The 27932-nt window shown below is 44.0% G+C and overlaps 3 protein-coding genes across 8 annotated transcripts; 1 reads left to right on the top strand and 2 right to left on the bottom strand.

The window, feature by feature from the left end:
• The first annotated feature begins 714 nt into the window (after positions 1-714).
• On the top strand, positions 715-9907 carry LOC106933694 (galectin-9). Of its 2 annotated transcripts, none has more exons than XM_015013113.2 (8): positions 715-874; positions 4274-4362; positions 4712-4916; positions 7110-7229; positions 7339-7446; positions 7543-7631; positions 8964-9120; positions 9619-9907. In XM_015013113.2, exons 1-8 carry the CDS (start codon positions 842-844, stop codon positions 9763-9765), a joined length of 948 nt encoding a protein of 315 aa, XP_014868599.2. In that variant the 5' UTR covers positions 715-841; the 3' UTR covers positions 9766-9907. The 2 variants fall into 2 exon arrangements, with proteins under 2 accessions (XP_014868599.2, XP_014868598.2); XM_015013112.2 differs by having other exon boundaries at positions 7327-7446.
• Positions 9908-10487: 580 nt separating this feature from the next.
• LOC106933692 (arf-GAP with coiled-coil, ANK repeat and PH domain-containing protein 2) lies at positions 10488-20929 on the bottom strand. Of its 3 annotated transcripts, XM_088011519.1 has the most exons (22): positions 20343-20870; positions 20198-20267; positions 19999-20056; positions 19727-19846; positions 19590-19643; positions 19460-19518; positions 19118-19301; positions 19000-19044; positions 18821-18916; positions 18676-18750; positions 16566-16669; positions 16110-16161; positions 14783-14883; positions 14348-14638; positions 14203-14272; positions 14003-14097; positions 13854-13930; positions 13123-13262; positions 12931-13040; positions 12741-12851; positions 11230-11291; positions 10488-11029 (listed from the first exon to the last, which is right to left on the bottom strand). In XM_088011519.1, exons 2-22 carry the CDS (start codon positions 20260-20262, stop codon positions 10881-10883), a joined length of 2118 nt encoding a protein of 705 aa, XP_087867645.1. In that variant the 5' UTR covers positions 20263-20267; positions 20343-20870; the 3' UTR covers positions 10488-10880. The 3 variants fall into 3 exon arrangements, with proteins under 3 accessions (XP_087867645.1, XP_014868592.2, XP_087867646.1); XM_015013106.2 differs by having other exon boundaries at positions 20198-20869; XM_088011520.1 differs by lacking the exons at positions 10488-11029; positions 11230-11291; positions 12741-12851 and having other exon boundaries at positions 12927-13040; positions 20198-20929.
• A 189-nt stretch (positions 20930-21118) lies between these two features.
• On the bottom strand, positions 21119-26242 carry ilkap (integrin-linked kinase-associated serine/threonine phosphatase). Of its 3 annotated transcripts, none has more exons than XM_088011521.1 (10): positions 25946-26242; positions 24638-24748; positions 24394-24511; positions 24185-24291; positions 24024-24117; positions 23859-23946; positions 23649-23782; positions 22778-22951; positions 21451-21532; positions 21119-21358 (listed from the first exon to the last, which is right to left on the bottom strand). In XM_088011521.1, the coding sequence occupies exons 1-10, from the start codon at positions 25986-25988 to the stop codon at positions 21218-21220; spliced, it is 1092 nt and encodes a 363-aa protein (XP_087867647.1). In that variant the 5' UTR covers positions 25989-26242; the 3' UTR covers positions 21119-21217. The 3 variants fall into 3 exon arrangements, with proteins under 3 accessions (XP_087867647.1, XP_014868594.2, XP_087867648.1); XM_015013108.2 differs by having other exon boundaries at positions 22832-22951; positions 25946-26241; XM_088011522.1 differs by lacking the exon at positions 25946-26242 and having other exon boundaries at positions 24651-24730.
• Positions 26243-27932: the final 1690 nt, after the last annotated feature.

Genomic DNA, 27932 nt, shown 5'->3' with positions numbered 1-27932 from the left:
TGTGTCTCGTGGGTTATTGTTTTGTCAATTGGGTTACAATAACTGGTATGATGTAAGCTAACTACAAACAATGCTAATGCTACTAGCTACGTCACACACAGAGATGAAGAATCTGGTGCTGACATGTTGGTTTGGGGGACCAGAATGAAAATCTGTTCAGGGCCCCAAAAAGTCTTGGACCCGCCCTGTAAGCGTTAGGAACCCGATGGCGAACAGCAGTGGCGCAAAAAGTGGGTATGCAGCGCATAGGGGCGTCAAAACCCCGTGTGAAGGGGGCGGCGCCCCGATGATGCCTTCGCTTCACCTCGCGCACATGTAAATGTAAAAGTAGCGAGTTTTACCTTTCACGTGTCTTCGTCTGGGGGGGGGGGGGCGATTTATGTTTTCGCATCCACCTGAATAATATGTAGTTGCGCCACTGGCGAACAGTCATGATGCTGCCACCACCGTGTTTCACAGTACCGAGGCCCGGTGTTGGTTAGCTGTGGTAAATGTAGCAAACCAACCTTTTCCCTGTTGGCCTCTTCTGATCGGACCGACAGATTTTCTCCTAAGTTGTGAATATTTCAAGTGAAACTGGATCTGCAGGGGAATAAATCCTGGTTTCCGGTGTTTACCGGCTCCCCCTCTCTGGGGCCAGACTGGGAGCGCTCCTGGTTCCAGATAGTAATCTATCCAGAACCGACCCCCGGTTCTGCAGAAACGCCTCCCACTGCTGGGAAACCGAAACTTTCCGGAGAGCTTAAAGAGCCGCTGCATCCTAAACTCCTCCATTTTAACTCAAAGTTCGCGGAAGGACATTTTGTGCTCCCACAGCTCGGTTCTGGTGTCGGTTCTGCTCATGGCTTTCAACCAGTCTCCGTTCTACAACCCGGTGAGTAAAGTTTTATTCTCATCGCTTCATGTTTCCGTTATGAAGGCGAAGCCCGTCGTTTCCTGCTCCGACAATCAGCTTGACGAAGCTTCATGAAAAGTGAAGCAGGTTCATCCCAGATGTTTCACGTTTCCCTGAATGCAGATGTTTGTGTGACATTTCCCTCCAGCTGCGGTGAAGCTGCTCATTTTATTCTGACCCAAACTGTAAAGTCTGAAGCTCCGGTTTCCTGGTTCTGACCTCTGGCTGAATTCTTCAGCTCCTCATGTGAAACAAGTGAAACAATGTTTCTATTCTGTCTCCTTCTGATGCTCACGGAGCGATGGGCTGCATGTCTTTACTAAAAAAGACAAAGAAAACCTTCAGCAAAAAAAGAAAAAAAAGATTTTTTAAAAAGTCGACGAGGACTGAGGAACAGATCAGATCATCTGAATAGTTATTTAAAAATTATGACATCAGAGGAAAAAAATATTAAGTTTGTGTCAAATTCTGGTATTTTAAGGAGTAAAAGGAAAATAGCAATGAATAATGTGACATCAGTGAGAACAGGGTCTTTATCTTCATCAGGTGGAACAAAAGGACAAAGCTGCTTTAAAAACAAGAGGGCTCACTCCAACATAAACTCTGGGACTGTTTAACGTGCAGATTTAAATATGGAAACAATAAACACAAGCCTTTTATTGTTTGTTTCTTTGTGCTTATTTACAGTTTTATAATATATTAAATATTGATTTTATGACCAAAAGAAATCAAATTAGAGAACAGATAATGTGGTTTTCAAAGCAAATTAAGTTTTATAAAGTATAAATCGTCTCATACTTTCATCATAAAATTTTCCTGAGTGAGGAAAAGATTTCTGTAGTTTGTTGTTTGTTGGAGTGACGGGATCAAGAACCTTATCTGAAGCTACAGAAACAGACAGGAAGTGATGAAAATCACAGGAAGTCGAGAGGCAGGCGTCAAAAGACGAAGATCAATAACAGGAAGGAGATTAAACCGAAAGAAAAGATCCAGAAAAACTCCTGAAAATATTAAAATATGAGATAAATAAACCAGTTTGGGTCAGAACCAGGCCTGAAACACACCTGAAACTATTTGGTCTCTGATATGTTCGGCACATTAATGAGTTTCACTTATTTAAAGGAGAAAACCAAAAATAAAACGTCCCCCACCAGAAAACGCTGCTGGTGGTTCGCCTTCCTTTCTGCAGGATCATTTCTGTAAAATTCAACATGAAATACTTTTTATTTTTTACAGTTTGGTTTCTCTGCAGTCATCAAAAAAGAGTCAATATCCTGAAATCTGCAAATGCAAGTGAGCCTCAGTTTTACCAGGAATACACGCTGGAGTTTTGCTTCATCAAATTCTAATTAATTATATCGTGTTAGAAGAAAAAAAATAGAATATAAATATCTTATTGTCCCACAGAGAGGAAGAAAATGACAGGAAGCTAAAAGATTCACACAAAGATAAAAATGTTAAATACACAAAAATAGAATAAAGAACAACATACTGGACAAAATGACCACATGAATCCTGTAAAGTTATCTGATCCAAAACAACGGATCGGATTAGATTCACCTGCTTGGTGAAAACTCAGGATAATCACTGAAATGTACAAAATGAGAATTAAAAACAACAGTAATAAAACTTTGCAGCAGGGTGTGAATACTTTCTGGGTTTGAATGTTTTGGAGTAACAGCTGCTGGAGAAAGGATCTGCGTTAACGCTGCTTTATGCACCGCGGATGCAGCAGAATGGCACTGAATGAATGTTAATGTCAGTGAATTTACTTTAGTAAAATCTACCAAAAATATTCACAAAGGACTCAGAAAACAGTAAATGTCATCCTGAGTTTCTCTTGCCGCCTGCTCTGCGGTCTTCTCTTTACTGAGATGTTTTTAAAAATGTTTTTTCACTACGGAAGTCCATTTCTGCCATAAAAGAAAAACTACAAGCCCAGCCAGAAGTCAACAAGTTTTAAAGTCATAATTATGAGAATAAAAGACATAATTCACAAAATAAGTTGTAATTATGACTTTTTATCTCATAATTACAACATTAAAACTAATTCTGACTCATTTTTGTAATCATCATTTTTGTAGCTAAAGTTTTGTGTAATTAAATGCTGATTAAATTCATTTTCAAAGTTGCTAAACAAACATGGAGCTAGGTGTTAAAACCACAAACCGCAGCCTGAAAAACAATCCAACCAAAGGAAGTGGATGAGATGCAGCTCACTTTGTTTTTGTTAGGTTCCGTGTTTCTGTATGTTTGTTTTTGAGTTTTTCTATGTTTTCCTGTTTCCCTGAGTCTCTGTCCTGTCCTCCCCGTTGATTGCTCCCCAGGTGTGTCTCATTCCCTTTATTACCCCGTGTGTATTTAAACCCACCTGTTGTCTGTGTTCCTCGTCGGATCCTTGTCGTAGTCAGTGTCGTCGTAGTATCACTTGCCAGTAGAACTGTAAAGTCCTGGTTTGTGTTTGTTTCGTCTAGTCCGTTTTGTCAGTTGCTACCGGTGCTTAGCTGCGTGCTTGTTCCTGCCGTGCTGCCTGCCTTGGACTGTTTGTGTATCTTCATTAAATAAATTCATCTTCACCATAACCTGGGTCGCAGCGTCTCTCCTCACCACCAACAACCACTCCTCACGACAGTTTTGTAGCTTCATATTGAAAAAATCTATTTAATTCAGTTTATTTCTATTCCATCAATTCACAACATGTCGTCTCATTTCCCCAAAACATTACTTTAATCTGATTATCCATCCCAGTTATCAATCAATACATAAAATTGAGTTAATTATTCAAATTAGTTTCCAGGAAGGAATCAGCCAATCAGAACGCAGAGAGAAAGTAACTGAAAACATGAAGCTAACAGTTAGAATACCAGCAAGTAAAGCAAACTGGAGAGCAGCAGGAGAAGAAAGTGAGTAAAAGTGGAGAATTATTCCTCAGCCTGTAGCACCATGACTACAGAGATGACTCCAGATAACCCCAAGCAGACAGAACCGGGTTTCCACACAGAAAAAAGAACAAAAGAGTTAAAATTTGACTGAAGTTAATAAATGAAACAAATGGCAGCAACGTTGAACTTCCTGCCAGTTCATTTTGCCCTGAAGTGAATCGAAGCAGGTGAGTAACGACAGAGCGACTGTCAGTCGTTTACCGCTCAGTTGCTGCTGCGCATTTCAGCCAACAGAGATTCAAACGGATAAAAACGGATGAAAACATGCAGCAGCAGCTGGATGTCTGAGATTTGTAACGGAAAGCTCAGTTTCCTGTCGGTACAGAGCAGCTGCAGCAGGCTGATAGACAGAAGCCAGTTCCCACAGTGACCTTTGACCTTTGTTCTTTCCACTGTAAGCTAAATGTTCTGCTCTGCGTGTTGATCTGTGCTCTAGCCAATCCCTTTCACCGGATCGATCCACGGCGGCCTGCAGGAGGGGAAGTCCATCATCATCAGCGGACGGGTCATTCCAGGCGTGGACAGGTCCGTCCGCCCACCGCTTTGCTCACATCTGATCAAATTAGCCAAATTAGCAAGTTTGTTGTTACATTTGCAACTTTTCAGACCCCTCTAATGACTTCCTTAAAAAAGCGAGTAGTTCTATTATAGACTTTTATGGTAACGAGCAGAAGCACCGATCCCTCTCCAGTGATGTCAGCTCACCAGGGCGGCCATCTTGTCCAACAAGCGTGTTTGAGGATTTGTAATTTCTTATAAAAGAAACTGAGAACAGTTTTCTTAAATTAAAATTGGCCAACATAACGTCTTCAGAGTGTGTTTGCATCAGCCCAACGGAGCTGGTTTTACTGGTCTGAACTGGTCGTGTTCCCAGGTTCCATGTGAACCTCCAGTGCGGCTCCAGGAGCGGGACGGACATCGCCTTCCACTTCAACCCGCGCTACGACGGCCATCCCTACGTCGTCACCAACAGCTTCCAGTACGGCAACTGGGGCTCCGAGGAGAGGAAGCAGCACGTGCCGCTGCCCGCCGGCAGCAACTTCACCCTGCAGATCACCGTCACCCGGGACTTCTACCAGGTCCGGCACCGCACCCGGCCAGAACCCGGCCGGAACCCGGCCAGAACACCACCAGAACCTGACCAAAACCCGACCAGAACCCGACCAGAACCTGACCAAAACCCGACCAGAACACCACCAGAACCTGACCAAAACCCGACCAGAACCCGACCAGAACCTGACCAAAACCCGACCAGAACACCACCAGAACCTGACCAAAACCCGACCAGAACCTGACCAAAACCCGGCCAGAACACCACCAGAACCTGACCAAAACCCGACCAGAACCTGACCAGAACCTGACCAAAACCTGACCGGAACCTGACCAGAACCCGACCAGAACACCACCAGAACCTGACCAAAACCCGACCAGAACCTGACCAAAACCTGACCGGAACCTGACCAGAACCCGACCAGAACACCACCAGAACCTGACCAAAACCCGACCAGAACCCGACCAGAACCTGACCAAAACCTGACCAGAACCTGACCAGAACCACCTCCAACTCGGTCTGAGTTTTGGTTTGTGGAGAACTCGCTTCTCAAAGAGTCGACACAAAATGTCTCCCTTAAAAATGCTGAGTCACTGGTTGCTATGGTGATTCCCTCCACTTTCCGGAGCGAGCAGGGGAGGGGAGCCCACAGTCAGCAGCTGCGTTTCCATTACAAACACCTGCAAAGTTTTGTCTATGTTCTGCTAATGTCTACAAAACATATTTTCATAATTATGTTAAATTTTAACTAATTAAAAATTAAGGTAGTGACAGATGCAAACAATTAGATGAGACAATTCAGCGCTCATTGTCTATCAGCCAATCAGAGGAGACATTGGAGCAACGAGTCCATTTCTACTAAAAAACTGAAAACCGCCTTTGGCAAAAAACTTTGTTGAGAAATCTGTTTTCAAATATTTTGTGTTTCCAGTAAGTAATAAATTTATACTTGTAATTTCAATTTGCATAATTCTGTGGTCAATGGAAACGCAGCTACTGTGTGAACAGTGTGAAATATTTCTAAACTTTGAGATTCAGAACCTCCTGATGAAAAGCTACACTGTCTGCACAACTTTTAGGCAGATTAGTGTCTCACCACATCATTTTTAGGCGAATTTCCTAACTACAACCTGCATAAACTTAAATACATCTTGTATTTAATGATAGCTGGTGATGTTTATCTGTGTGATTCTAAGAGGCCAACACAAATATCAATATGTATCGATGTATAATAATTATCCAACTTTTTTCTTTAGTCAAAAAGGGACAAAAAACATTTAACATTTAAATGACTTCTCAGAGCAACGCAGCACTTTTAAAACTGCTCAGATCTCAGAACCACCAAACGTTTTCCTGCAGGTAGACAACCAGTTCGCAAGAAACGTGTTGAGAAAGAAATATGTAACTGAACTGCCAAGAATCTGATGAGAATGAGGCGTGAAGCAACCAGGGAGCTAACGGAAAGCTAGCAGGGAGCTAACGGAAAGCTAGCAGGGAGCTAACGGAAAGCTAGCAGGGAGCTAATTGGAAGCTATCAGGGAGCTACTGGGAAGCTATTATCTTCTAGTGCTGCAGGTTAGCTGGACTAGCTAGCAGTACCAGATGTTCTGAGATCGGACCCGAGGGAGAACCGGGCTGAAACCCGACCAGAACTGAACATCAGCTGAAGCGTTCAGACTGAACTGAAAAACTTTGTTCAAGAAGTGGAAAACAGGAAAAGTCTGGATCTTTCAAAAAGATAATGATATGCGAATATTTGGAGGTAGAAACTGGATCCTGTGAGGACGAGACTCAACCTGAAAAAAACCTCAAACTTAAACTGTGTGAAAACCGTTAGAGGGATCAAAATGGTAAGCGGGTCAGGTAAAGTTCAGCCTGCAGTGAGTCATTTAATCACTGAATGAAGGTTCTGGCACTAAGTATTACTGAGCTGCTGAGGTCCAAACATCTGGTTTCACTCACTGCCGTCCCATTAACATTCAGAGTGAAGCGTTGCTCACAGGTTCTCAGGAACTTCATTATAATCATGTTTCTATCACTGTAGGAGGAATAAATAAAAGTAAAACAAAGACAAAGTTTGATTAAAATAATTAAAGTCATTTTATGTAGATCGAAGCTGCTTACTTTTTCTGTTTTCTCCAAACTGGAGGTAATCGAAGGTAAAGAGCTGAAGAGTTTGAAGGATTGCTAGTAATGAAAGTGAACTGCTGTTTCCCTGCAGGTGAGCGTGAACGGCAGCCACTTCATGGACTACAGGCATCGCATCCCGTTCCAGCAGGTTGACACCATTACAGTCGGTGGAAGAGTGGAAATTTCCTCCATTTCCTTCTCCACTCCAGTGGTGAGCAAAAAACATGTTGCGTTCAAGGAGCGTGGGAGTTTGAGGTTGATAATGAAGCTGTCCTGTAGAGAAATCTTCCTGTGACTGAAGCAAACAGTTTGCTGTGCAGCCGTTTCCGCAGCAGGCTTTCCCGAGCCAATCCGCCTTCCCGTCCTACCCCGGCTTCGCCCCCCAGCCAGGATTCCCAGCTCAGCCTGGATTTCCTCCTGCAGCGCCTGTGAGTTCAGATAAAACATGAACCTCCTCAGTCAACGTTATAACTCTCAGAGATTTGAGTTTTGTCACTGGTAGTTTCTTCTCCATCTCTCCGCAGGTTGTTCCGTACAAGAACTTCATCAGCGGCGGACTCCAGCCCGGCAGGACCATCACCATCCAGGGCGTCGTCCAGCCCAGCGCCACCAGGTGAAACCAAACCTTCATCATGTCACGTCCACCGCTGGAAACTGAAAAGCTACATGCGCTAACTATGTGCTAAAGCGCAATACCAACACAGAATTTAGCAGATCCTAATGCTAATGATAAAGCGCTATGCTAACATGGTATTCAGGAAAAGTTAAAACACAATACTAATATGATATTTAGTTAAAGCTAATGCTAAAGTGCTATACCAACACAATATTTAGCAGATGCTAATGCCAAAGCACTGTACCAACAAGGTACTTAGAAAAAGCTAATAGTAAACGCTATATCATCACCACAATATGTAGCTGAAGCTAAAGCTTACGCACAATACCAACATGGTATTTATCGAAAGTTAATGCAAAAGGGCAATACTGACACGCTAAGTAGCAGAAGTTAATGCTGAACTGTTAGACCAGCACAATATTTCACAAAAGCTAATGCTGAAATGTGATACCAACATGGTAATCAGCACAAGCTAATGCTAAAGCGCTATACGAACACAATCTGGAAAACTTAATTTACGGAAAGCTATGTTTCCTAAACGCTTTCGAAGATGCTAAAGGACTAAATGAAAAGTTAGCTCCATTATTAGTGGATTAGCAGAAGTGTCCACCTTTGTTACCGTCTTACGTCAAATACTGAAACAACCGGAGTTTAACAAGGATTAATCAGCTTGTAGAGAACACAGAGAGAATAACATCCAATAAAACCCATAAATATCAATATCATATCTGAGTCCTGCTGCTGTTCCTCCAAACGTTCCTCAAACACGACATGTGGACTCATCAGTCCCTCAGTCCATCTCAGGAAAACCTGTTTCTACCACAGTTGGACTTTCAGGATTTAAAAATGTTGACTAATTCAGGGAAAAACATTGACCAGATAGGAAGAGAGCTGCCATCCAGTGTTCCCTGAAACCGTAGCAGAACATCTGGGTGGTGCGGCAGGAAGTTCAGCAGGTCACTGTCTGTCATGAGACAATGATTTGATCTGAAGTCAGCAGAAACGATGACCCGATGAACCTGAACAGAAACAGAGACCATTTCTGGTAAGGTCATGGCTTCCTGCGTCCGCTGAGGGACCTTGGTCCGGACAACTTCCTGTTTTCACTCCAGGAGTCACTCTGGTTTGATCGGGTCATGAAGTCGGTTCATGACCCGATCCGTCCGTCCGTCCGTCCGTCCGTCCGGACGGACGGACGGTATCCTCAGTGCACAAAGTAGCGTTATCGTAGCTCCTTCCCTTACGAGGTGCAGTAAATAAGTCAGATGTTCATCGTTCAATTAGACTCAGATTTTCCACTAAAGTTTCAAACTTCTGTTTTCCTCTCAGGTTCCACATGAACCTCACCCACCAGTCTGGCATCGCTCTACATTACAATCCACGATTCAACGAGAACGTTGTGGTCCGAAACACCAAGCAGTGGGACAAGTGGGGTTCTGAGGAGCGCGGCGGCGGCTTGCCCTTCCATCGAGGACAGTCTTTCACGGTACGTCGGCTCTAGAAGCGTCTTCAAACCTATGTGAACCCATTCTGAACAGCGCATGTGTACTGGGATCAATGGTGTGGAATTCAGTGTTCACTGCGGCAGGCGTTACTTTCTCTGTGACATTACAATCTCTCTGCTGTTTTTTCCATATCTATGGATCAACTGACCATCTGGGAATAAAATTTTAATGCTTTAAGGGTGATGATCATCAACTGAATTACTACAAATTAGGTCATGCTGCCAGTTTCAATCATGTTCCTCATTCATGGATAATCAACGGGAAAGACTTAAAAAGCGACCAACTTAAAAACGTATATTTGTCCAATAAAGTCTTATCTTTGATTATTTCTGTTAAAGTTAAATGTGGAAAGAAACATTTTTTCCCAGGCCAGAAACGGTTTGAAGTGAGAAAGCCTTTCCTTCATCAGTTCTGTTAGAAATCCCAGAGACAGCAGTGACAGCAGCTGGGATGACCTCTGTGACCTTTGCCTCTTGCAGCTGACCGTTATCTGTGAGAACAACTTGTTCCGTCTGGTGGTGAACGGGATGCAGGCCCACACCTACAACCACCGCTTCACTCCGCTGCAGAACATCAACGGCCTGGAGATCGAAGGAGACATCCAGCTGACCTCCGTCATCGTTTAGGTTCTGATCTAGAGGAGCCAACAGCCATAAAACGCTGGAACCTGCTGGCGTTAAAGAAGCATGCTGTGGAATTCACTGCCATCTAGTGGTCAAGATGTAGATGGCAGCCAACACACGCAGACCAATAAAACGTTATGGTTCACTGTGTTGGTGTTTTTTTTGTACTGAATGAAGATACAGTGGATTTTGTCATTCTGGTGCCTTAAAGAAAAGATGGCTGCCTCTCCGATCCCCCTTTATTATGTAACCTGTTTTGTTTTTTTTTTTACCCGTAAAGCAGCGGTGGATGTTTGCTGCAGTAATTGGGACTTCCATGGTTCTGCCAGCAGGGGGCCCCCTGCCAGCTCATATATTGAGATGATTTTCTGGATAAATAGCAGCTTTTCTGCTCCTGCAGGTCACTCATGAGCTTCTCCAGAAAGTTTAATAACTGAAGATTTTATCACGTAAAACTAAATCCTTAAGAAACACAGTGTTCAACATGTAATAAATATCCTGGACGGGAAGAGCAAACTTCTCATTTAGTGGTTAAGCTAACTTTGAAAGCATTAGCACACAAGCTAGCTTTTCCTGGATAAATTCTAAATTGTTAAATTAACTGGTTGATGATGAGTTCAATGTCTGTAAAAGTGTCAGAGTGAGACCTCCTGTGTTTTCTGCAGCTTGGTTATGAAAGTGAAGTGGTTCTGATCCGAGGCGGGAAGGAAACAGAGGAACAGAAACAACTTCCGGACCCGATCAGAACCGGTTCCGACTTTATTCACCAGGAAATGTTTCTGACATTCTAGATTCTCATGATTAACAACAAGATGAACAATCGGGTTAGTGTTGATCTCCTTCCAGAACCAGAACCTCTTGGCTGAACCGGGTCGGTCGGGCCCCTCTGACCAACAGAACCTCAGCGGGAATCCTCCAGGCCGGTTCTGGTTCTGGTGAAATGATCTGAACTGTTTACAGTGATAAAAGCCTGTCTGCTAAAGAAACAGAGAACCGGGTCGCTCCGGATCAGAACTGGGTCGCTCCGGATCAGAACTGACAGCTGAACTCTCTGATAATCTTCATCCTAGCTGGTTTGGTCCAAAGTCTCTAAAACGTTGCCATGGTAACCTGGAGGGTCAGTAACGGCTGCTCTTATCCCCCCCTCCTTCATCCTCCTCCTCTTCCTCGCCTCCTCGGCCGAACTGCCTCCTGCTGAGCCTCTCCGGGTCGTTGGACGCCATGTCGCTGAAATCCCTGAAGATGTCCTGGAACGTCTCGTCGTCACCTGGGAGACACACCAGGGACGCTGCTTAACGAGCTGATGAGCTAACGGGGCACTTAGTGAAACAAGTAATGAATTAAGTTGATCAGGCAATTATGTGACAAAATTACTTCACCAGGAGATTATGTAATAACACAATTAGTTAATAATATCAATTAAGAAGGAAATGAGTTAACGAGCTTCTCCTTAATGAGGCGACTGACCTGTGGTGCTGAAGACTCCCTCTGAATCTCTCATCTCCTCGTTCATCCGGGCCATTCGCAGCCTGAAACACATCCAGCTCAGACCCATCAGAACCAACCCCAGTTTAAGTGTGTGTATCCCTTTAAGAGCTCAGGAATCAGGCGTTCTGTGATTGGTTCTTGTAGCTTGTAGCTGCCAATAGCAGAAGGAATGTTTCTCATTACTGAGTTTATATTCAGGAGGCTGTTCAATCTGCAGCATAAATACGGACGTTTGGTCATTTTAGAATCGGTGACGTGATTCACAGTGAGGTCCTGATTTAATCATCATCAGATTTACAGATATAGACGCCCTGCATGTTACTGGTTACATGTAGAGATTTCGCGCATGCAGACAACGCTGGAGGGCAAAAAGACTTTCACATGCCACCCACAGCCGCGCTGCCGCCGTGGAGTAATTCCTTTAACTCTATGAAACTTGGAAATGAAGGTGTAATTAATGAATTAATGCTCCACAGCAAAGGGAAAAACCAGAGTACAACTCAAAGCCACTTCTTCTCTGCATCAGCCAACCTACACTCAGACTCGTTACCATAGCAACTGACAACAACGCCACGTTGTTTCAGGATTCAACACCAAAAAAACATTCAAATATTTCCAAGATCAGAACATTCAGTCCGCTGCAGTAGAATGGTTTAGACTTAATGTTTATGTTATGATTGTTAACATAGCTGCTATTAGCTAATCTAACAACAGTCTGTGATTTATGTTTCTTCTCTGGATTCTTTACGTCATATGAAAAAGTCCAGGATCCTCCATTAAGCCATTTCAGTTTGAGATATCCAATAACTGATGGACACAGTGATATTTCAGTATTGAAATGAGAATTATTGGACTAACAGAAAATGGGCAAAACGCCTCAAAACTAAATTTGACAGGTGCAGACATTTTGGCACCCTCACCATTTTATTGATTTGAATACTGAAATACATATCATTTTGTGTTTCATTTACTGAAACACAACATTGGTTTGGTAACTTGATCAAGCTTTGAGCTTCACAGCCTGGTGTGTCCGATCATCAGGTACTTAAGGTGGCCAACTGCCACTTGTCCTCCAATCTGAATCTCCTCTGAAGAGCGGCATCATGGGGACCTCAAAGCGACTCGAATGGTCTGAAACAAAGCTTGTTCAACATAATTGTTCTTTTGTTTCACACAATGTACATTATATATAAGCTAAATTATGGAAAATCAGGTCATATATGAAATGTTTTTTAACCATTTTACTGCAGGAGGAACATGATCCCATCGTAGGGCAGCCAGTGTGAATGGTGACGTGCTGCCCCCTGCTGGACAAAACAGAAATGACCACCAGCTTCTCTTCATTCATTCATTCATTCATTCATTCATTCATTCATTCAGAAGTTCCTCCATGTCTGGCAGCAGCCAGGATTACAGAGCAGAACCGACGGACCGGGTCACAAACCAGAACACACTGAGATCCAGAATCTGAAAATGAAAGTGAGACTCACAGAGTGACGATGTCAGCATTGGTGGTTTCCATGGCGATAGCCAGCGGGTCCTGCCCCTTCTCGTCCACAGCGTACTGATTGGCTCCTCTCTTCAGCAGCAGACACACCTGACTGTGTGGACCAATCAGAGCGAGGCGTGTTGGCCATGAAGTGTGTGTGTCAGTGTGACAGTGTGTATCAGTGCAGTTACCCCGTGTGTCCAGCGGTGGCAGCAGCGTGCAGCGCGCCACGCCCCCTCAGGTCTCGGCGGTTGACGTTGGCTCCGTTCTGCAGCAGGAACTCGCAGGCCAGCAGCGACCCCTGATGGCGGCAGACAGAATCGCAGCGTCAGAGTCAGAAAGTTCGGATCGGATGGACAGAAGAACGTCGGAACGTCGCTCACTCCAATCGCCGCTCCGATCAGTGCCGTCCGCCCCTCCTCCTCGGTGACGCCGCCGTTGACCTCCGCCCCTTCCGCCAGAGCCGTCGCCATGGAAACGAGGTCTCCGGCCACGGAGGCCTGGTAGAGTTGGAGCCCCGCCCCTTTTTGAGGCGATGCAGCAGAATGACAGGGAAACATTAGCGATGAGCTGATTCACTCCTTTCACTTCCATTATCTGAAGTTAAATATCGTCCAAAACCAGAAAGCAAACATTTTTATTATTTTCAAACAAAGACAGAAATATATTGAATTATGCATTTATTTGACAACTCCTCTACGGCTGAGATAAATATTTTATTTTTCTAAAGGATTTGAACTCTGGCAGCCCGCCAAGACGCCACAAAGCATAGAGTTAGACTGAATAGATCCGTCCTCACTGGACACAACGTCACCGACACTCAATGCAAAAAGTCTGACCAGCTGAATCCGAGGCTTTTTGTCTGACATGTTGTCAACTAAAGCAGGAAAGTCTCTAAGTTGTAACCGTGACCCGGCGGGCCGTCGGTCCAACAGCAGCTCATTTTTAGAGCTTCACTGAGGCTTCATGTAGATATCTGCCGATCAACAAAACTCAGGAAATCGATAAATCGGAGCACCTCCACAGATGTTAATATCGGATCGGTTTCTCTCTAGTAACCATGGGAACCAAATGTCCCGGATGGGACGGATACTTCAGGGTCAGTGGGACGTACCGGCTCCGCCTGCAGGGCGGCGCTGGACGAACCTCTTCTCCACGTATTTGTCCCGGATCCACGCCTCCCGCTCCGACCTGCGGCACAGAGTAGCAGCTCGGATCAGAACCGGCAGACACGGCACCGACTCTGCAGCAGAACCGGCTCACCTGGGGCTGTCGGGTCGGGGCTTGACCCGGCCTTCCTCAGAACACCTGGCCTCGTAGATGGCGTTCACCACGTCGTTCCCCAGAACGCACAGCAGCTGCAAAACAGGAAGTTCCTGGAGGGTCGTTCATGTTTCTCTGTGTGGGCGGCATCCAGAAAATTCACTGGTGATTTTATTGCCGCCGTTGGCAGCTTTCCGTACCTTCAGCTGCTCCGCCTCCCAGGAGTCCAGGGTCAGGGACCGCACCTTGGACAGGTGGACGCCCAGGCTCCTGGGACACAGAGACACAGACACTCAGAGCCGCCAAAAGAACCCGGCTCCGTCAGAACCCAGCGCTCCGGCTCACCTGTGGATCCCGGAGCACTCGATGCACACGGTGGCTCCCAGATTGACGGCGGCCCAGCGCGGCTCCGGTTCGCCACAGTCGCAGCACCGCTGGTTCCCGGGGCCCCCGAGGGCCACGCCCAGCGCCGCCGGCCTCTGGGGGGGCGTGGCCGGCAGGGGGGCGGGGTCTCCGGCGCCAGGTAGGGTGAAGCGGGCGTCGCCACGCTCCCGGTATGCCAGGTCGATGCTGCCCTGCAGAGCGGCGAGCCACGCCTGCTGCAGCGGCTCTGAGTCGGCCTGCAGGACGCAGCACCTGGTGCCCGCACACACACACACACACACACACACACACACACACACACACACACACACACACACACACACACACACACACACACAGCGCATGAGCGGCGCCTGCTGCACCGTGCTGCGGCAGCAGGCGCAGGCGGCCTCTTACTTCTGGACGGACAGCAGCTCGAAGCAGAAGCGGCGGTCCAGATGCTCGGCCGGCTTCACGGCGCACAGCCGGAGGTCCTCAAACAGGACGGCAGCATCATCCTGAGGAGACACATATGACATCATCAGTGACATCACCAACAACAGTCGCCATGACTCTGAAACATTCTTCCTGTTGCCATGGTAACATCCAATTAGTCCAGTTTAAAAGTGTAAAAATTTCAGAAACAAGGAAGTTTAAAATGTTTTACATCATTAAACATTTAATTCTGTCAAATGTCATCAATTCATAGAGCAAATACACCTCAAATATGTTGATCAATAATCCATATATTATAAATCAAAGTCAACTCTAACCAGGTGGGTTTCTTGCCTTAATTAAAGGGGCAGTACTCCGTGTTTTCCAACCACTTAGAGACATTTTATAGAATAATCTACTATGTTACCTTCAGTTCTTATAAAAACACTGTTTATATCAAATATAACTTAAAAGAAATTTACTTCCTGATTTAGTGCCTTGAAGTTGGGCCTCTGTCTCTTTAAGAACCTCCTGCTCTTTCTGAAGCTCCGCCTCCAGGAAGTCATCCCAACATGGCTCTTCTATTAACCCTTTAATGATTTTACCAGCGTTGCTCTGAGCAGCAGCTCCTATAAGGAGCTCAGCAGCTGGTTGCTAACTGCTGCTGGCTGAGTGTGGGAGGAGCTGCACCTCGAAGGCGGGGCTACGTCCACCCAGGTGTTTTGCACAGCTGAATGGTTGCCATGGAGATTAATGGCTGACTTTGTAACGGTCTAAATGCGTCTCTGAAGGTTCCTCAGGTTTCCAGCTGTAATAACTGCAGCTGCTCTGACTCTGGATGTAGAACCACCTCCGGTTCTGAATGAAACTCCAAAACCCAGATCCCATCAGAACCCAAACCTTAATGTGTCAGAGAACAGACTCACCACGGAGCCGCCGCTCGCTGCCTTAACGCGCCGTCTTCCTGGAACAGCAGCGAGTCACATGACCGACAGAGAGCCGCCGGATTGGCTGAACGATTTCACACAATCTCCTGATTTAGCTGAACATTTAAGATTGGAGGATCTAAACTCTGGATTTGAAACAAGCGGATTCTGGATTTCTGGAGGTGAGTGAATCAGCAGCAGCAGTTTACGGATCAGAACATTTTCCAGGAATCATGAGGAGATCAGATTTTCAGTTTGATCAGCTTCATTCGGTCAAAGTTTCTGAATCATAAATAATGTAAAGGAAATGAAACTGAGGATGACTTTAGAAAGGAATCAGCAGATGATCTGCTGGAGGTCAGCGATTCCTGGGGGGATCTTACCTTGTGGGACTTCCTGTAGATCAGCTGATTGTCTCTGATGGAGAACCAGCACCTGAAGCAGGGGAAACATCCCAGAGGGCCTCAGCAACTGTGGCACAAATTTACCTTCACACTAAATGTTTAGTTAGTTTAGCTAGCAAACTAAAATCTAAATAAACATTTTACATAAATACATATTTATGCCTAACGCATTTAGGCTTTGATAGCAAATATTTAGCTAAATATTTAGCTTCTTCAAGCTAAATAGTTTTCTGATATTTAGTTTGATGATCATTTAGCTTCCTAAACAAATATTTAGCTTCACTCTAAATATTTAGTTGACAAACTAAACATTTAGAGTTTTAAACTAAATAACATGATGAAAATATGACGGTGAAAGATGAACCCCCGTGTTTCCTCTTATGAAATTATTGGTGTTAATTTTGACTTTCCAAGCGGCGCCCCCTGTCTCCGTACCTCTTCCAGGTCTTGGATTTCCTCCTGGAGCGTTTGAACAGGTAACCCTGGATGATGTCGCCGCTGTCGGGACACGAGCTGACCATCGGCTCGCCCGAAGCGTCCTGAGGAAACATCGACAGCATCACTTCCTGCTGACCTTCACATCTTAAAAGTAAACGGAGAAGCTGTGGGAACGCAGCGCCGGACGCAGAGATCTCATTTTGTGGCGCTAATGTAAAAATATTTGCAATATATTTTCCTCATTAAACCGCAGGTGGAAACATACCGGCTACATCTCCATCTGACTTTCATGCAAATTTTGAGTGAACATTTAAAATCTCACAAAAACATAAAAAATAAAAAAAATATGAATTAGTCATGTTTCCATGTATTTGGCCAATCAGAGTGTGATGTCATCAAATGTTGATGCTACACATGACTGTAACAAACAGGAAGTAGCAGTTGCTAACAGGAAGTAGTGGATGCTAACAGGAAGTAGTGGATGCTAACAGGAAGTAGTGGATGCTAACAGGAAGTAGTGGATGCTAACTAGCACGGAGCGGAGAGAGCCGTCCCTTCGCAGCTGGAGGTTTCTGTGAGCTTGGTGCCTCTGGTAAGGCGCAGACCCACCAGTGGATGGGAACGTTCACTATATCAAAAAATTTTGAATATTGACTTTCCAAGAACCTTTTCTGATGCAAATTAAAAAAAGAAGTTGATGGAAATGTAACCCAGGTTAAAATAGCCTCTTCATAAAAATAATAGTAAATTAGATGAATAGGAAATAAATAAATAGGAAAATAAATAGGGAATTAATCGATCTTAAAATTGTTATTCTCTTATTCTGAAGGGTCGCATTTATGTGTAACCCACGTGACTAGCTTCAGCCAATCGGGTTACTACGTTCTCTGACGTGAGAGAAAGCAAGCAGAGAGCGTAAAGCAAGCAGAGAGCGCAGAAGCAAACGGGATTGTGCTGAAAAGAAAAGACGGATAAGAGAAATGGACCACTCGTAGCTGATTTGCTGTCTAAGACGAGTTTGTGTTTTTATTTCTGGAGAAGGAGCTTTTCACATATTTTTCTCTCACCCTGACTGCGTTCGGGATCATTTTTTGTGTTGTGGAACTGGACTTGGCTTTTTTTTTTTGTTTTGTTTTGTTTTGTTTGTCGTTTTCGTTCGGCTGGGATCTGGACTAAGGAGTCTCGGATCGTCACTGAACTGGATCTTCCTAAGGAGAACGAGATGGCGAGCCAACCCTGGAGCTAAAGACCATCAAGTAGGAGCTACGCCTTCTGCTGGACATTGCCAACCCTGCAACTTGGTATGACCTGCCCATGTTGTCATGCGTATTAGCAGTGGGTCACTGAAACAGAATTAACTGTTGGATCATCGGAAGAAACAAGACATCAATCTGAAGCACAGTTTGATCTGTCCTTTCTGAATTGTTCTGCTGTTATTGTTTTTTTTTAACTCCTTAAGGGAAACACCAAAGAATTAAAAATAGATTAAACAGATTAAAACAAACTGTAAATCAAAATAGATAAATAGTATTAACTAGAACTTAAATAGAACTAAATAGTATTAACTAGAACTTAAATAGAACTATAACCTAGGTAAAATAAATAGTATCCTTAATTTAGATTTATAAAATACTCTGAAAGGAACTGGAAACTATTTTTCTTTTTTTTTAATTTGTGTCATTGTGTGTTAATTGTGTAACATTGTTGTTGTTTATTCTTTTATTGTTCTTTAAACTAATAATAAGTCGGCTGTTTTAACTTAATTTTCTTTGGTCTGTGGTCATTAATTCAAACTACACTTCTCACTACTCCAGTAGCCGAACCTAGCTCTGGTCTTATTACAAATTTATTAACTGTAAACACATAGCGAGTGTTACAGAAACACGACACCTGCAGAAAACGATGAGGAAAGAAAGTCCAAAATGTTGTTACTCGCCACACTGAGGCAGCAGAAGGAAGAAATACTGCCACCCGCTGGTGGGAGTCATTTCGGTTCAGATTTCCTGCCTCAGTTTAATCATCAGGATTCAGTGAGATGTTGGGATCTGTAGCTGTGTCTGATGCCGAACCGGACCGGACCGGACCCAGATGGGAGGTTGCTCCTTACCCGCTGCTGCACCAGCAGGTGTCGGTTCTCCAGCTCCTTCCTCTTGGCGGAACAGGAGGCAGAAAGCTGAGACAGCTGAGGAACAAACAGCAGGTCAGCAGGTCAGATCATCCAACGGGTCACCAGAGAGGTTAGAGGTCAGAACCTGAGCTCCCATGGTCTTCATGCTGGGCTCTAGGTCTCTGAGCAGGTCGAAGCCTTGGTGGAAGAAGGTGAACTGGGCGTGGACGAAGGAGAACACCTGAGAAACCGGATCGTTAACGCAGCTCACAAAAACAACTAAACGAATAGTTTTTTATCCAAAATGTAGCAGAAACGACTCACAGAGTTCAAGACGTCAATGTTCTGTTGGGTTTTAAAGGTGTTGAGCTGGAAGAGAATCAGAACCAGAGTTTAGAGAACCTAATGTCGGCTCGGTTCCTCCCTCCAGTCCGGGTCGCACCTGCAAGCAGTAATCCAGGGCGAAGTGTTGGTAGCACTTCCGGGTGGCGAGCAGCAGGTGGCTCGCCCGCTCCGCGTCGGCCGCCTTGTGGCGCGACACCTGGGCGTTCTTCGCTGCCGCCGTCTCCAGATCCTCTCCGATCCGAACGAACTCCTTCCTGGTGTCGGCTAGCTGCGGCCGGAACCTGGGAGGAACAAACAGCAGGACCGGATCAGGACCTGGATCAGGATCCGATGATGACTGAGTCAGGATCAGCTTGGTGCCGGATCAAGACTGGGTGGTCATAAGATCAGGACCGGAACAAGACTGGAACAGGATCCTGGTGGATGAGGAGCGACTCACTGTGAGCAGAGGCTGGAGAGCTGCTGGATGATGGCTCTCTGCATCTGGTCCAGCAGCATCTGAGGAGCAGAGGTCAGAGGTCAGTCAGTCAGTTCCAGCTGCCAGAGAAGAAGACAACAGGAGGACTCACGGTGTGGAAGCTCAGCATCTCCTGCAGACCCTGCTGGAACTGGTTCAGGCAGCTCTGTGTAGCAGGAAACAGGAAATCACACACAGGAAACCGTCCCAACTAATCAGACAAGCAGCGATGGCGCAGCAACTTCTTACCATGATCACCGACTCCTTCTTCTGATACAACAGGAGCTCAGCCAGGCTCCTCAGGAACAGCTGATTGGCTGCGTTGTAAGCCTGTCCAGCCTCCACCATCTTCCCGCACAGCTTCATCACCTGATTGGTCAGAGACAGTGAGCAGAGAGACTGTCCATCCAGCAGCAGATGAAGGTTTAATGTTGGAAAAGTTAACAAGGCGTGTTTTAAAGGCGTTGAGAGCAGGTCAGGTGATCAGAATGAGGAAAAACCAGATTAAAACCAGAGTTTACCTTATCCAGGTGAGTCTCCAGCAGGGAAACATCTGCCTCAAACTGATCCAGAGTCAGCCTGAAGAAATAAAACACACCATCATCAGGGTAACCTGGAATCACTTTCCAGGAGGTTTCTTCAGCTGATATTCGGTATAATCACTAACATCTGAATTAATCTCTTATTTATCCATAACCTCTGAATAAAAACAGAATTTACCTGAACTCAGGTGAGTCCTTGATGCATTCCTCAAAGTCTAAAAGGGATTCCATGACGTCACACATGATCCCTGGTAACGTCACCGAGTTTTAATAAAGTTTATTCAACATCCTAACCATTAAAAAAAAAAAAAAGACATCCTAACCGTTAGTTAGCAGTTAGCCTGTTAGCTCCGTTGCAGAATCCGCTAACTTCCGGTGATTCGTGTCTTTAAAATGACACCCTGTGGACATAAACCTGCACGGAGCCTTCGAGAGAGCCCGGTCCGATCCGCATACCGGCTCGGTTCGGATAAAACTGAATATATATCGTGTTCCTGTTGTTTTATTCCCCTGACAGCTGTCTCCGTTTTACTGTCAGATAATAACCCGGTTTAGTTGGCGTCGGTTCAACAGGAGAAAGAGACGCCCAGCGGCTGGGAGTGGAACTGCAGCCTCAATAACACGGAGAAAATAAACATTTAACATGTTTAAATACTACTGAAGTTCATAATATAATTCAGAAATGCTTCTATATATTTGATTTACCTTGTAAATAACATATATATCTATATAATTTCAAAAATATTTTCATAATCTTGACTGATTCATTGAAATTTTAATTTGGGAAAAAGAAATCACAAAGGATTAAATGATTATAGAAGCCTTAAAAGTCTTTGAATTTATAATTTTACATCTAATTTTCCTTCCACATTTTATATTATTCAAATGTTCATAATGCAGTAACACAACTAAGAACCTAAAATTGTTCAATATCAGAATAATTTTTCTTTTTTCCATTTTCAAAGCTCCAGAAGATATGAATTTTATATTTTATATATATATATATATATAACATTTATAAGCTCTGCTTTATAAATGTCTGTTTTTTTCCCTGAATTCATCATCTGAGTCAATCACAGAAAATCTAAAGGACACAAGATAAAGAAAAAGATTTTATTTGCAAACAAACGAGACATGCAGAGTGAAGCCGGCAGGATGCTGCTGCTGCCGCCGATGATGATGGTGGTTCTGAGCGCGCTCAGTGGCAGACAGAAACCAGGATGACGGTGACATTGTCGGCGCAGCCTCGCCTCACCGCCTCGCTGGCCAGTTGCTGACACGCCGCCTCAAAGCGCAGCTCCTCCTCCGTCAGCTCGTCCTTCTGCTCCACGCTCGCCTCCTGCAGGAAGACACAGGAGCTCTGTGACCTCACTTCCTGTCAGACCAGAACAGTATCCAGGCAGATTTGCAGCTTCGACATGGACATCACACCTGGAGGACGCTGAGAACAAACTTGACGGCTTCGTCGGCTGAAAACACTTTGAACAAACCGTCACAGGCCAGAAGGATGAACCTGCAGAAAATCACGTCTATTAATGTTGGAGGAGATTAATCTGTTTATATTTATAATCTGTTTATATTTATAATCTGTTTATATTTATAATCTGTTTATATTTACACAGATTTGTTAATTTCATCAAAGTCAGGTGAAAATGTTTGTGTGTCAAATGTGCATGTGGGAGGAAATTCTCCCAGTTCCACCAGACCAAGAACTGCAGCTTGTTCCTGTCCTAAAGGAGTTTCAGGCGTGGCGTCATCTCGTAGTGGTCATTCAGTGCACAGGCCGGATTTCCTTTTGGGGGGCTAAGGTGGGAATGACAGTGATGTAGAAGACATCACTTTGAGGTTCCCTCAGGTCTAGAAGATCTAAACATCTGCTAATTTAAGCTGTGTGGGAACAGCAGGGCATATAGAATAACCAGCAAACCACTGACAGCTGTCTGTGTGTTATGCTAGCATTGTTGCTACGCTTACATTCACTCTGCTTATGATCAGAAGATGAATGAAGGGATACAATTTTCTTTACATATCAGTAGAAGACACTTGAAAGAACATATGTTCAAAATATTTTATTGATATTTGTTTATTTAAATATTTTACTGACTTCCTCTTGTTCAGGTTTGTGGCAGACATTTACCTCCAGCGTCAGGCAGGAAGTGAAGAGGTCATGTGACCTTTCACACTAGATACATGAAACTGATATTGCTTAGAGTAGACACACTATTGTTTTATTTTAAAACTTCAATTAGCCAAAAGTCAAAACAATTATTTTAGAGCTTCTAGAAGTTAAAAATCTCTGGAGACAATTGATGTCGGTGGGATTAAATAGGTTACATGATCTGTTTAAACATGGACCAGTTTAAACACTGCCTGGTTTTTAGGCTGGTTTCACTTTAAACAGATTTCCACCTGATTTCCCTTTCCTCTGTGTAGAGAACTAGAATATAATCCAGAATAATCTAGAGTAGCGCCTACTGGTGGCAGCATGTTGGAGCTGCTCTGCTCTGGTTTCTTCTTTTTGACTTTTGTTCATCATTTCCTGGCTGAATATTTGCCGGTTTGGACAACTATTCTTTCTTATGGATGCTGAGCAGCTGAAAGGATTTCTGAATTTGAGTAACCATGGCAACAACTGGAAGCAGCTGATTAGCATCTCAAATAATCCCTGAACTTTGACCATGAAGGAAAATGGATGCAGAGAGAGAAGAAGTTCAGACCATTATTATTCAGAGGATCATCCTGACTTTAGGATCCCTACCCTAACAGGCGGTCGGTGTTTTGGAGCAGGGAGCGTGTGCGGCTGCGTTCTTGCCTGTCATTGGCTGTGAGCTGGCACCTCCTCACGTCGGGCGTAGAAATCACGCCGCAGCGTTTGTACTGACCGTCTCCGATGGACCGGGACACTTCCAGGACGCCGAGGACGCGGCCGTCCCTGTGGAGACGGACAGACAGACGGCGCTTTACGCTGGACGGGTCTCTGGAACACATCCTCATTCTTCTGTTTCAAATCCTTTTTTTGGTTTCAAATAATGTTTATAATACAATTCTTTTTCAGATTAAAATTTTATTTCACTTTCTCCGTTTAATTTTTTCAATATAATTTTTATCAGTTCCTAATTATTTTTCAGTATTATTTTTTTCAGTTTTAATTGACTTCTTTACATTTTTTAGCTTCAATTTTTTATAATTTAATTTATTTTTGTTTGCATTTTTTCTGTTTATCAGTTTAAAATAATTTCTTATTCCGTTTTTTTTTCTGTTTCAAATAATTTTTATATTACAATATTTTCCAGTTTCAAATCCATGTCTTTTATGTCAAAATGTTGTCTTAGTTTGAAATTATAATATTTTTGACAAACCATTCGGCCCTAAAGTAGCTCCGTAGAACTCAGTTCCGTAGGGGATCTGGGCTGACAGGGTTGGAGAAAATGCCCGGATGCGGCGTGTTTATTGGTTTTAACTCCGATACAAAGGTGTGAGCTGATATCCATATTTAATATTAAATATGTTATAGACATTAAATGGTATTAATATTTCCTTTTTGACGCTGTAAAAATTGTTCCCATGGCTGCCTTCATCTCTAAGCTTCAGGTAAACCTCCCACAATCCTTTGCTGCGTGCCGGCTGACCTGACGGTGCCTCCGGCCCTCTGGATCCTCATGCGCTCCTCGTAGATGGTCGGGTTGTGTTCCTTGCTGAGTGCCAGAGTCACCGACTTCCTCTGGCCGTCTGCGGCCGCCGCCTCCGTCCGACACAGCACCGCCTGCAGACACACAGCAGCTGCTGCTCAGCGGGGCCCCCTGCAGGAGCCCTGGGGCTCTGCGCCGAGCCCAGCTCACCCTGCTGTCCCCCAGATTGGCGGCATACACTGTGTCGTCCACCACCAGGACGCAGGTGGCCGTGGAGCCGTCCTTCCAGGCCGGCTTCCTGCTCACAGAAACAAGATGGCGTCTCAGCAAGCGTCCCCTTGAGCTCCTTCAGCTCCGAGCGTTTTGAGGTCTTACTGGCTGGAGGCTTTCTTCAGGAAGTCCTCGTCTGTCTGCCGGAACGTGTCCAGGAGACACTTCTTCAGCAGCTTGTCCAGATTCTCAGCGTCTCCTGGAACAGAGACGCCATCAAGAAGTGTTCATCAGAAGATCCCATCTGGACAGGAAGTGAGACTCACCTGAGGGGAACTTCTTGGCCAGGTTCAGGTGAAGGTTTTCAGCTGCGAATCGAGACGCTCGAGCGCCGCCGTGACCATCAAATACGGCGAAATACGAGACGCGAGAGCTGCAGAGACACAGAAACACCCAGAGACTAATTCTGTCCTCCTGAACCAGAGCAGGACAAGAAACAGGAAGTCAGGAAGACTGGAAGTTGAGGCAGTCTTACACGTGTCCCGGCAGCGAGGACAGACAGCTGCTCATGTCGGGCATCAGCACATGGGCGTCCTGCATCTCGTCGCGCTCGCCGCGCCGCGCGGCCGCGTAGCCTCTGAGCCGGGGCAGACCTGCGGCGGACAGACAGACGGACGGACGGAGTGGGTCGGCTGCTGCCTCGCCTCGGCTACTCAGCGGCTGACAGCTTCAAGAGAGCAAAGGAAGAAAACAAACATTGTGGTGGAACAGCTGAAAACCTTCTCTACAAACTTTCTTGATCTCGTCCTTCTCCTCCTCTTCCTCTTCCTCTTCGTCGTCTCGCCTCCGTTTGAACCTTCTGTCCTCTTCATCCTGAGCTGGAGGAGCAACTGGAGACCAAGAAGACATTTAAAGACAAGAATGTCATTCAGATCACCAAGCTAACATTATCATAGCATTAGCTGGCTGAATTTAGCTTAGCTTATTTTGCTCTATGACCATTAGCTGCTATACAGCTGAACAGATTGTCTTTACAGAAAAATGTTGATCTCAATATTTTTTTTGTTTCAAACATTTTCTTTTTCGCTTCAAAATTGTTTTTCAATTCATTTTTGTCTGTTTCAAATTCTCATTACAATTTTCCACCAGATTCAAATCTTTTTTCTATTCTAGTCTTAAGTTTCAAGTCATTTTTAGGTTTAAATTTTTCTGTATTAAATCGTTGTTTTCAATCAAAATATTTTTTTAGTTTGAAATCTTTTTTTTCCATCTTTAAAATATATTTTCAATCTTTTTTTCTGTTTCACAAAAAAATAGTGGATATTTCTTAAATTCAAATCTTTTAATTTTTTTCTCAGTTTCAAAGTTTGTTATTTCTTTAAAAAAAAAAAACTTTATGGTCCCAGTTTAGCTTCACTGAGCTCAGCTTGGTGGGGAAGGAGTGCAAAGAGTCTCACATTTAACTCCAGGGACAGAAGAAAATGCCCAGATGATGCACGTTTATGGGTTTTAGGGTTGTACCGATACAAAAACCTTTAGTTGACATCAATATCCAAATATTGATATTACTGCTATGGCCGATATTAATTATATTTTTCTATATCATTAAAATAATGTGACCACGATGCTTACAGACCTCCCTGTTGGTCACATGACCAAACAAACAGACCAACTCCCTCCAGAAACACAAGCAGCAACACGATGGAAATAAACATCTGCCCAGCTTTACTTATCGGACCGATATTGATATATCGGCCTCCCTAACTAATTTATTTTCAGTGATTTATCTGATTTTCTGAACCTAAACTCATGTTAACACTGCGGTTCTGCAGAACCATCACTGGCTTTGGTTTGGACTCAGTTCGGTTCCAGATCCGCTGTAGATCAGTTCATGTGAACAGTAATCATTAGATTTCTGCAGCAGAACCAGAGGTGTTAATTGGATCTGGTTCTGAGTCCACTGCAGATGTTTTCTTTTATCAGAGGCATCAATGAGAAGCTGGTTGTAGCTGCTAAATCCGGACTGGTTCTGGGACCAAACCGTGTCTTATCTCAGCTGCTGCCGGTACCGGTCGCTATGGACTCACCAGACGTCTGTGTCGGTTCTGGCAGGTCGTCGAACAGGTCCATTCTTCTCCTGGAATAGCCCAACAGCTAACAGGCTAGGCTAACTAACCTTCAGTTCGGTTCCGCTGTGTGTGTGAGTGCTCTGACACGGTCCACAAAAATGTCGACTCCAAACCTCGTTTATTTTTCAAACCGGTTCCGACGGTCCAACAGTGAACAGACCGTATGCTTCGTCCCTCTTTACCGCATAAAGTCAGGCTGCGGACCAAATTCAACGGTTAGCATAAAGCTAGCTGAAGCTAATACAGGTTCCGGTCATTCCATTCAAAATAAAAGCTCGTTGAATTCTTGAAGTTATTTCAAAATAAAAGCTTCCAATCTGTAATAGGTTTTTTCATACTGAACACACACCTTCCAAGTAGATTTTTTTCAGAATAAAAGCTTACATTTACAACTTTATAAATGTCTTTCAAAAATAAAGTAAAAGTAGTCTAAAGTTTCACAATAAAATATTAAGTGTTCCTTTGAGTTTCTTACAAAATAAAAGCTAGTATTTTATAATTACTATAATTTCTTTCAAAAATTAAAAAAGAAAAATCTTTACAAACAAATATTTACACACATTTTGAAGTAGTTTTTAAATGTTAAAAGCTAACTTTTAATCAAATAAATAACAATAAAACATCCTATATGTACAGCAATTTCTTTCAAAAATAAAATAGTCATAAAAAGGAAACATTTATGACTGCTTCGTTTATTACTCTGCAAATAAGTACTTACATATTTTATCGTGGCATAAAAATGCTCACAATACAAAGCTCAAAATAAAAGCATGTAATTTGAGTAAAAGAAACTTTTCGTAATTCAAATTAAACACATTTGTTTCTTTCAGAATAAAAATCCACAAAATAATTTTAGTATCTTTCAAAATAAAAGACATACATAAATAACATTGAATATTACAGACTAAATGATGTTACACATGGAAATCATTTTCTATATTATTTTTATAGTGGTGACACATTAATCTCTCCCTGCTGCCACTCTTGGGGAAATATAAGATATCAAACTTGTCAACTTGTTTTCTGTAAATAGTGTCTACTTTCAAATCATTAAAATAAAATGGCACACTTATTTACTCTGCATTTCAAGATCTAAATGATTTATTTCTAGGTTTCCACTATTTTAAAGTTAAAATCAACAGCCATAACACCAGCATGATATAAGCTAATTACAAATGATGCTAACGGTGTTAGCTATGCACCGTTAGCATGGCTAACGTTAGCATAGCTGGTGCTAAAACGTTGGTATGGGGGACCACGAAAAGGCTTGGTCCGGCCCTGGTCCCTGGTTCAGTTTAGTCCGGCCCTGGAACTGTGACCGGTCTGTGGAGACTTTCCCACCGCAGCGGTGACCCTGAACGCATCACCCGGAGGTGAATAAGGCCGGGGTCCGCTCTCAGCGCAGTCTGCGGGCTCTCATCATGCGGCTGGGGCTCCTGTGTCTGTGGACCGGCTGGATGCTCCGGAGCGCCGCGTCGCAGCCGGAGGACGGAGGCGTGCGACCCGGCGGACAGCTGCAGACCGAACCGGAGGGAGTCCGGACCGGGTTCCGGAGCCAGAGCAGCGGCGATCCGGCAGGTGGAGCCCGGAGGAGAGCAGCTCTGAGCGGGTGAGCAGCAGGAGGAACACCGCGGACCGGAACTTGAATTCACAGAAACTCACTAAAATAAAACTTACTGCTGGTTAAATGTTAATGTTAGTTTTTAACTTTTCTTCATGTCTTTAAATATAACACACCATCTGATTGACAGCAAATTATTCTCTGAACACCTTTAATCTTTTTATTTTTTAATATTTTAAATTAATCATTTTAATTTCTGAGCTGATTATCAGTGATTTTTTGCGGTTTTTTGTTAAATGTTTGTCTTAAGCACAGGAAATGACTTATTTATCATGTTTATGGAGTTATAGATATTTCCTGTATCAATAAAATGTGACGTGAATT

The sequence above is a fragment of the Poecilia mexicana genome, unplaced genomic scaffold (assembly GCF_051168715.1).
Source record: "Poecilia mexicana isolate PSO_F unplaced genomic scaffold, ASM5116871v1 scaffold_13, whole genome shotgun sequence".
Taxonomy (NCBI): domain Eukaryota; kingdom Metazoa; phylum Chordata; class Actinopteri; order Cyprinodontiformes; family Poeciliidae; genus Poecilia; species Poecilia mexicana.
The sequence above is the reverse complement of the archived record's forward strand: the minus strand, read 5'-3'. Positions and strand labels throughout refer to the sequence as shown.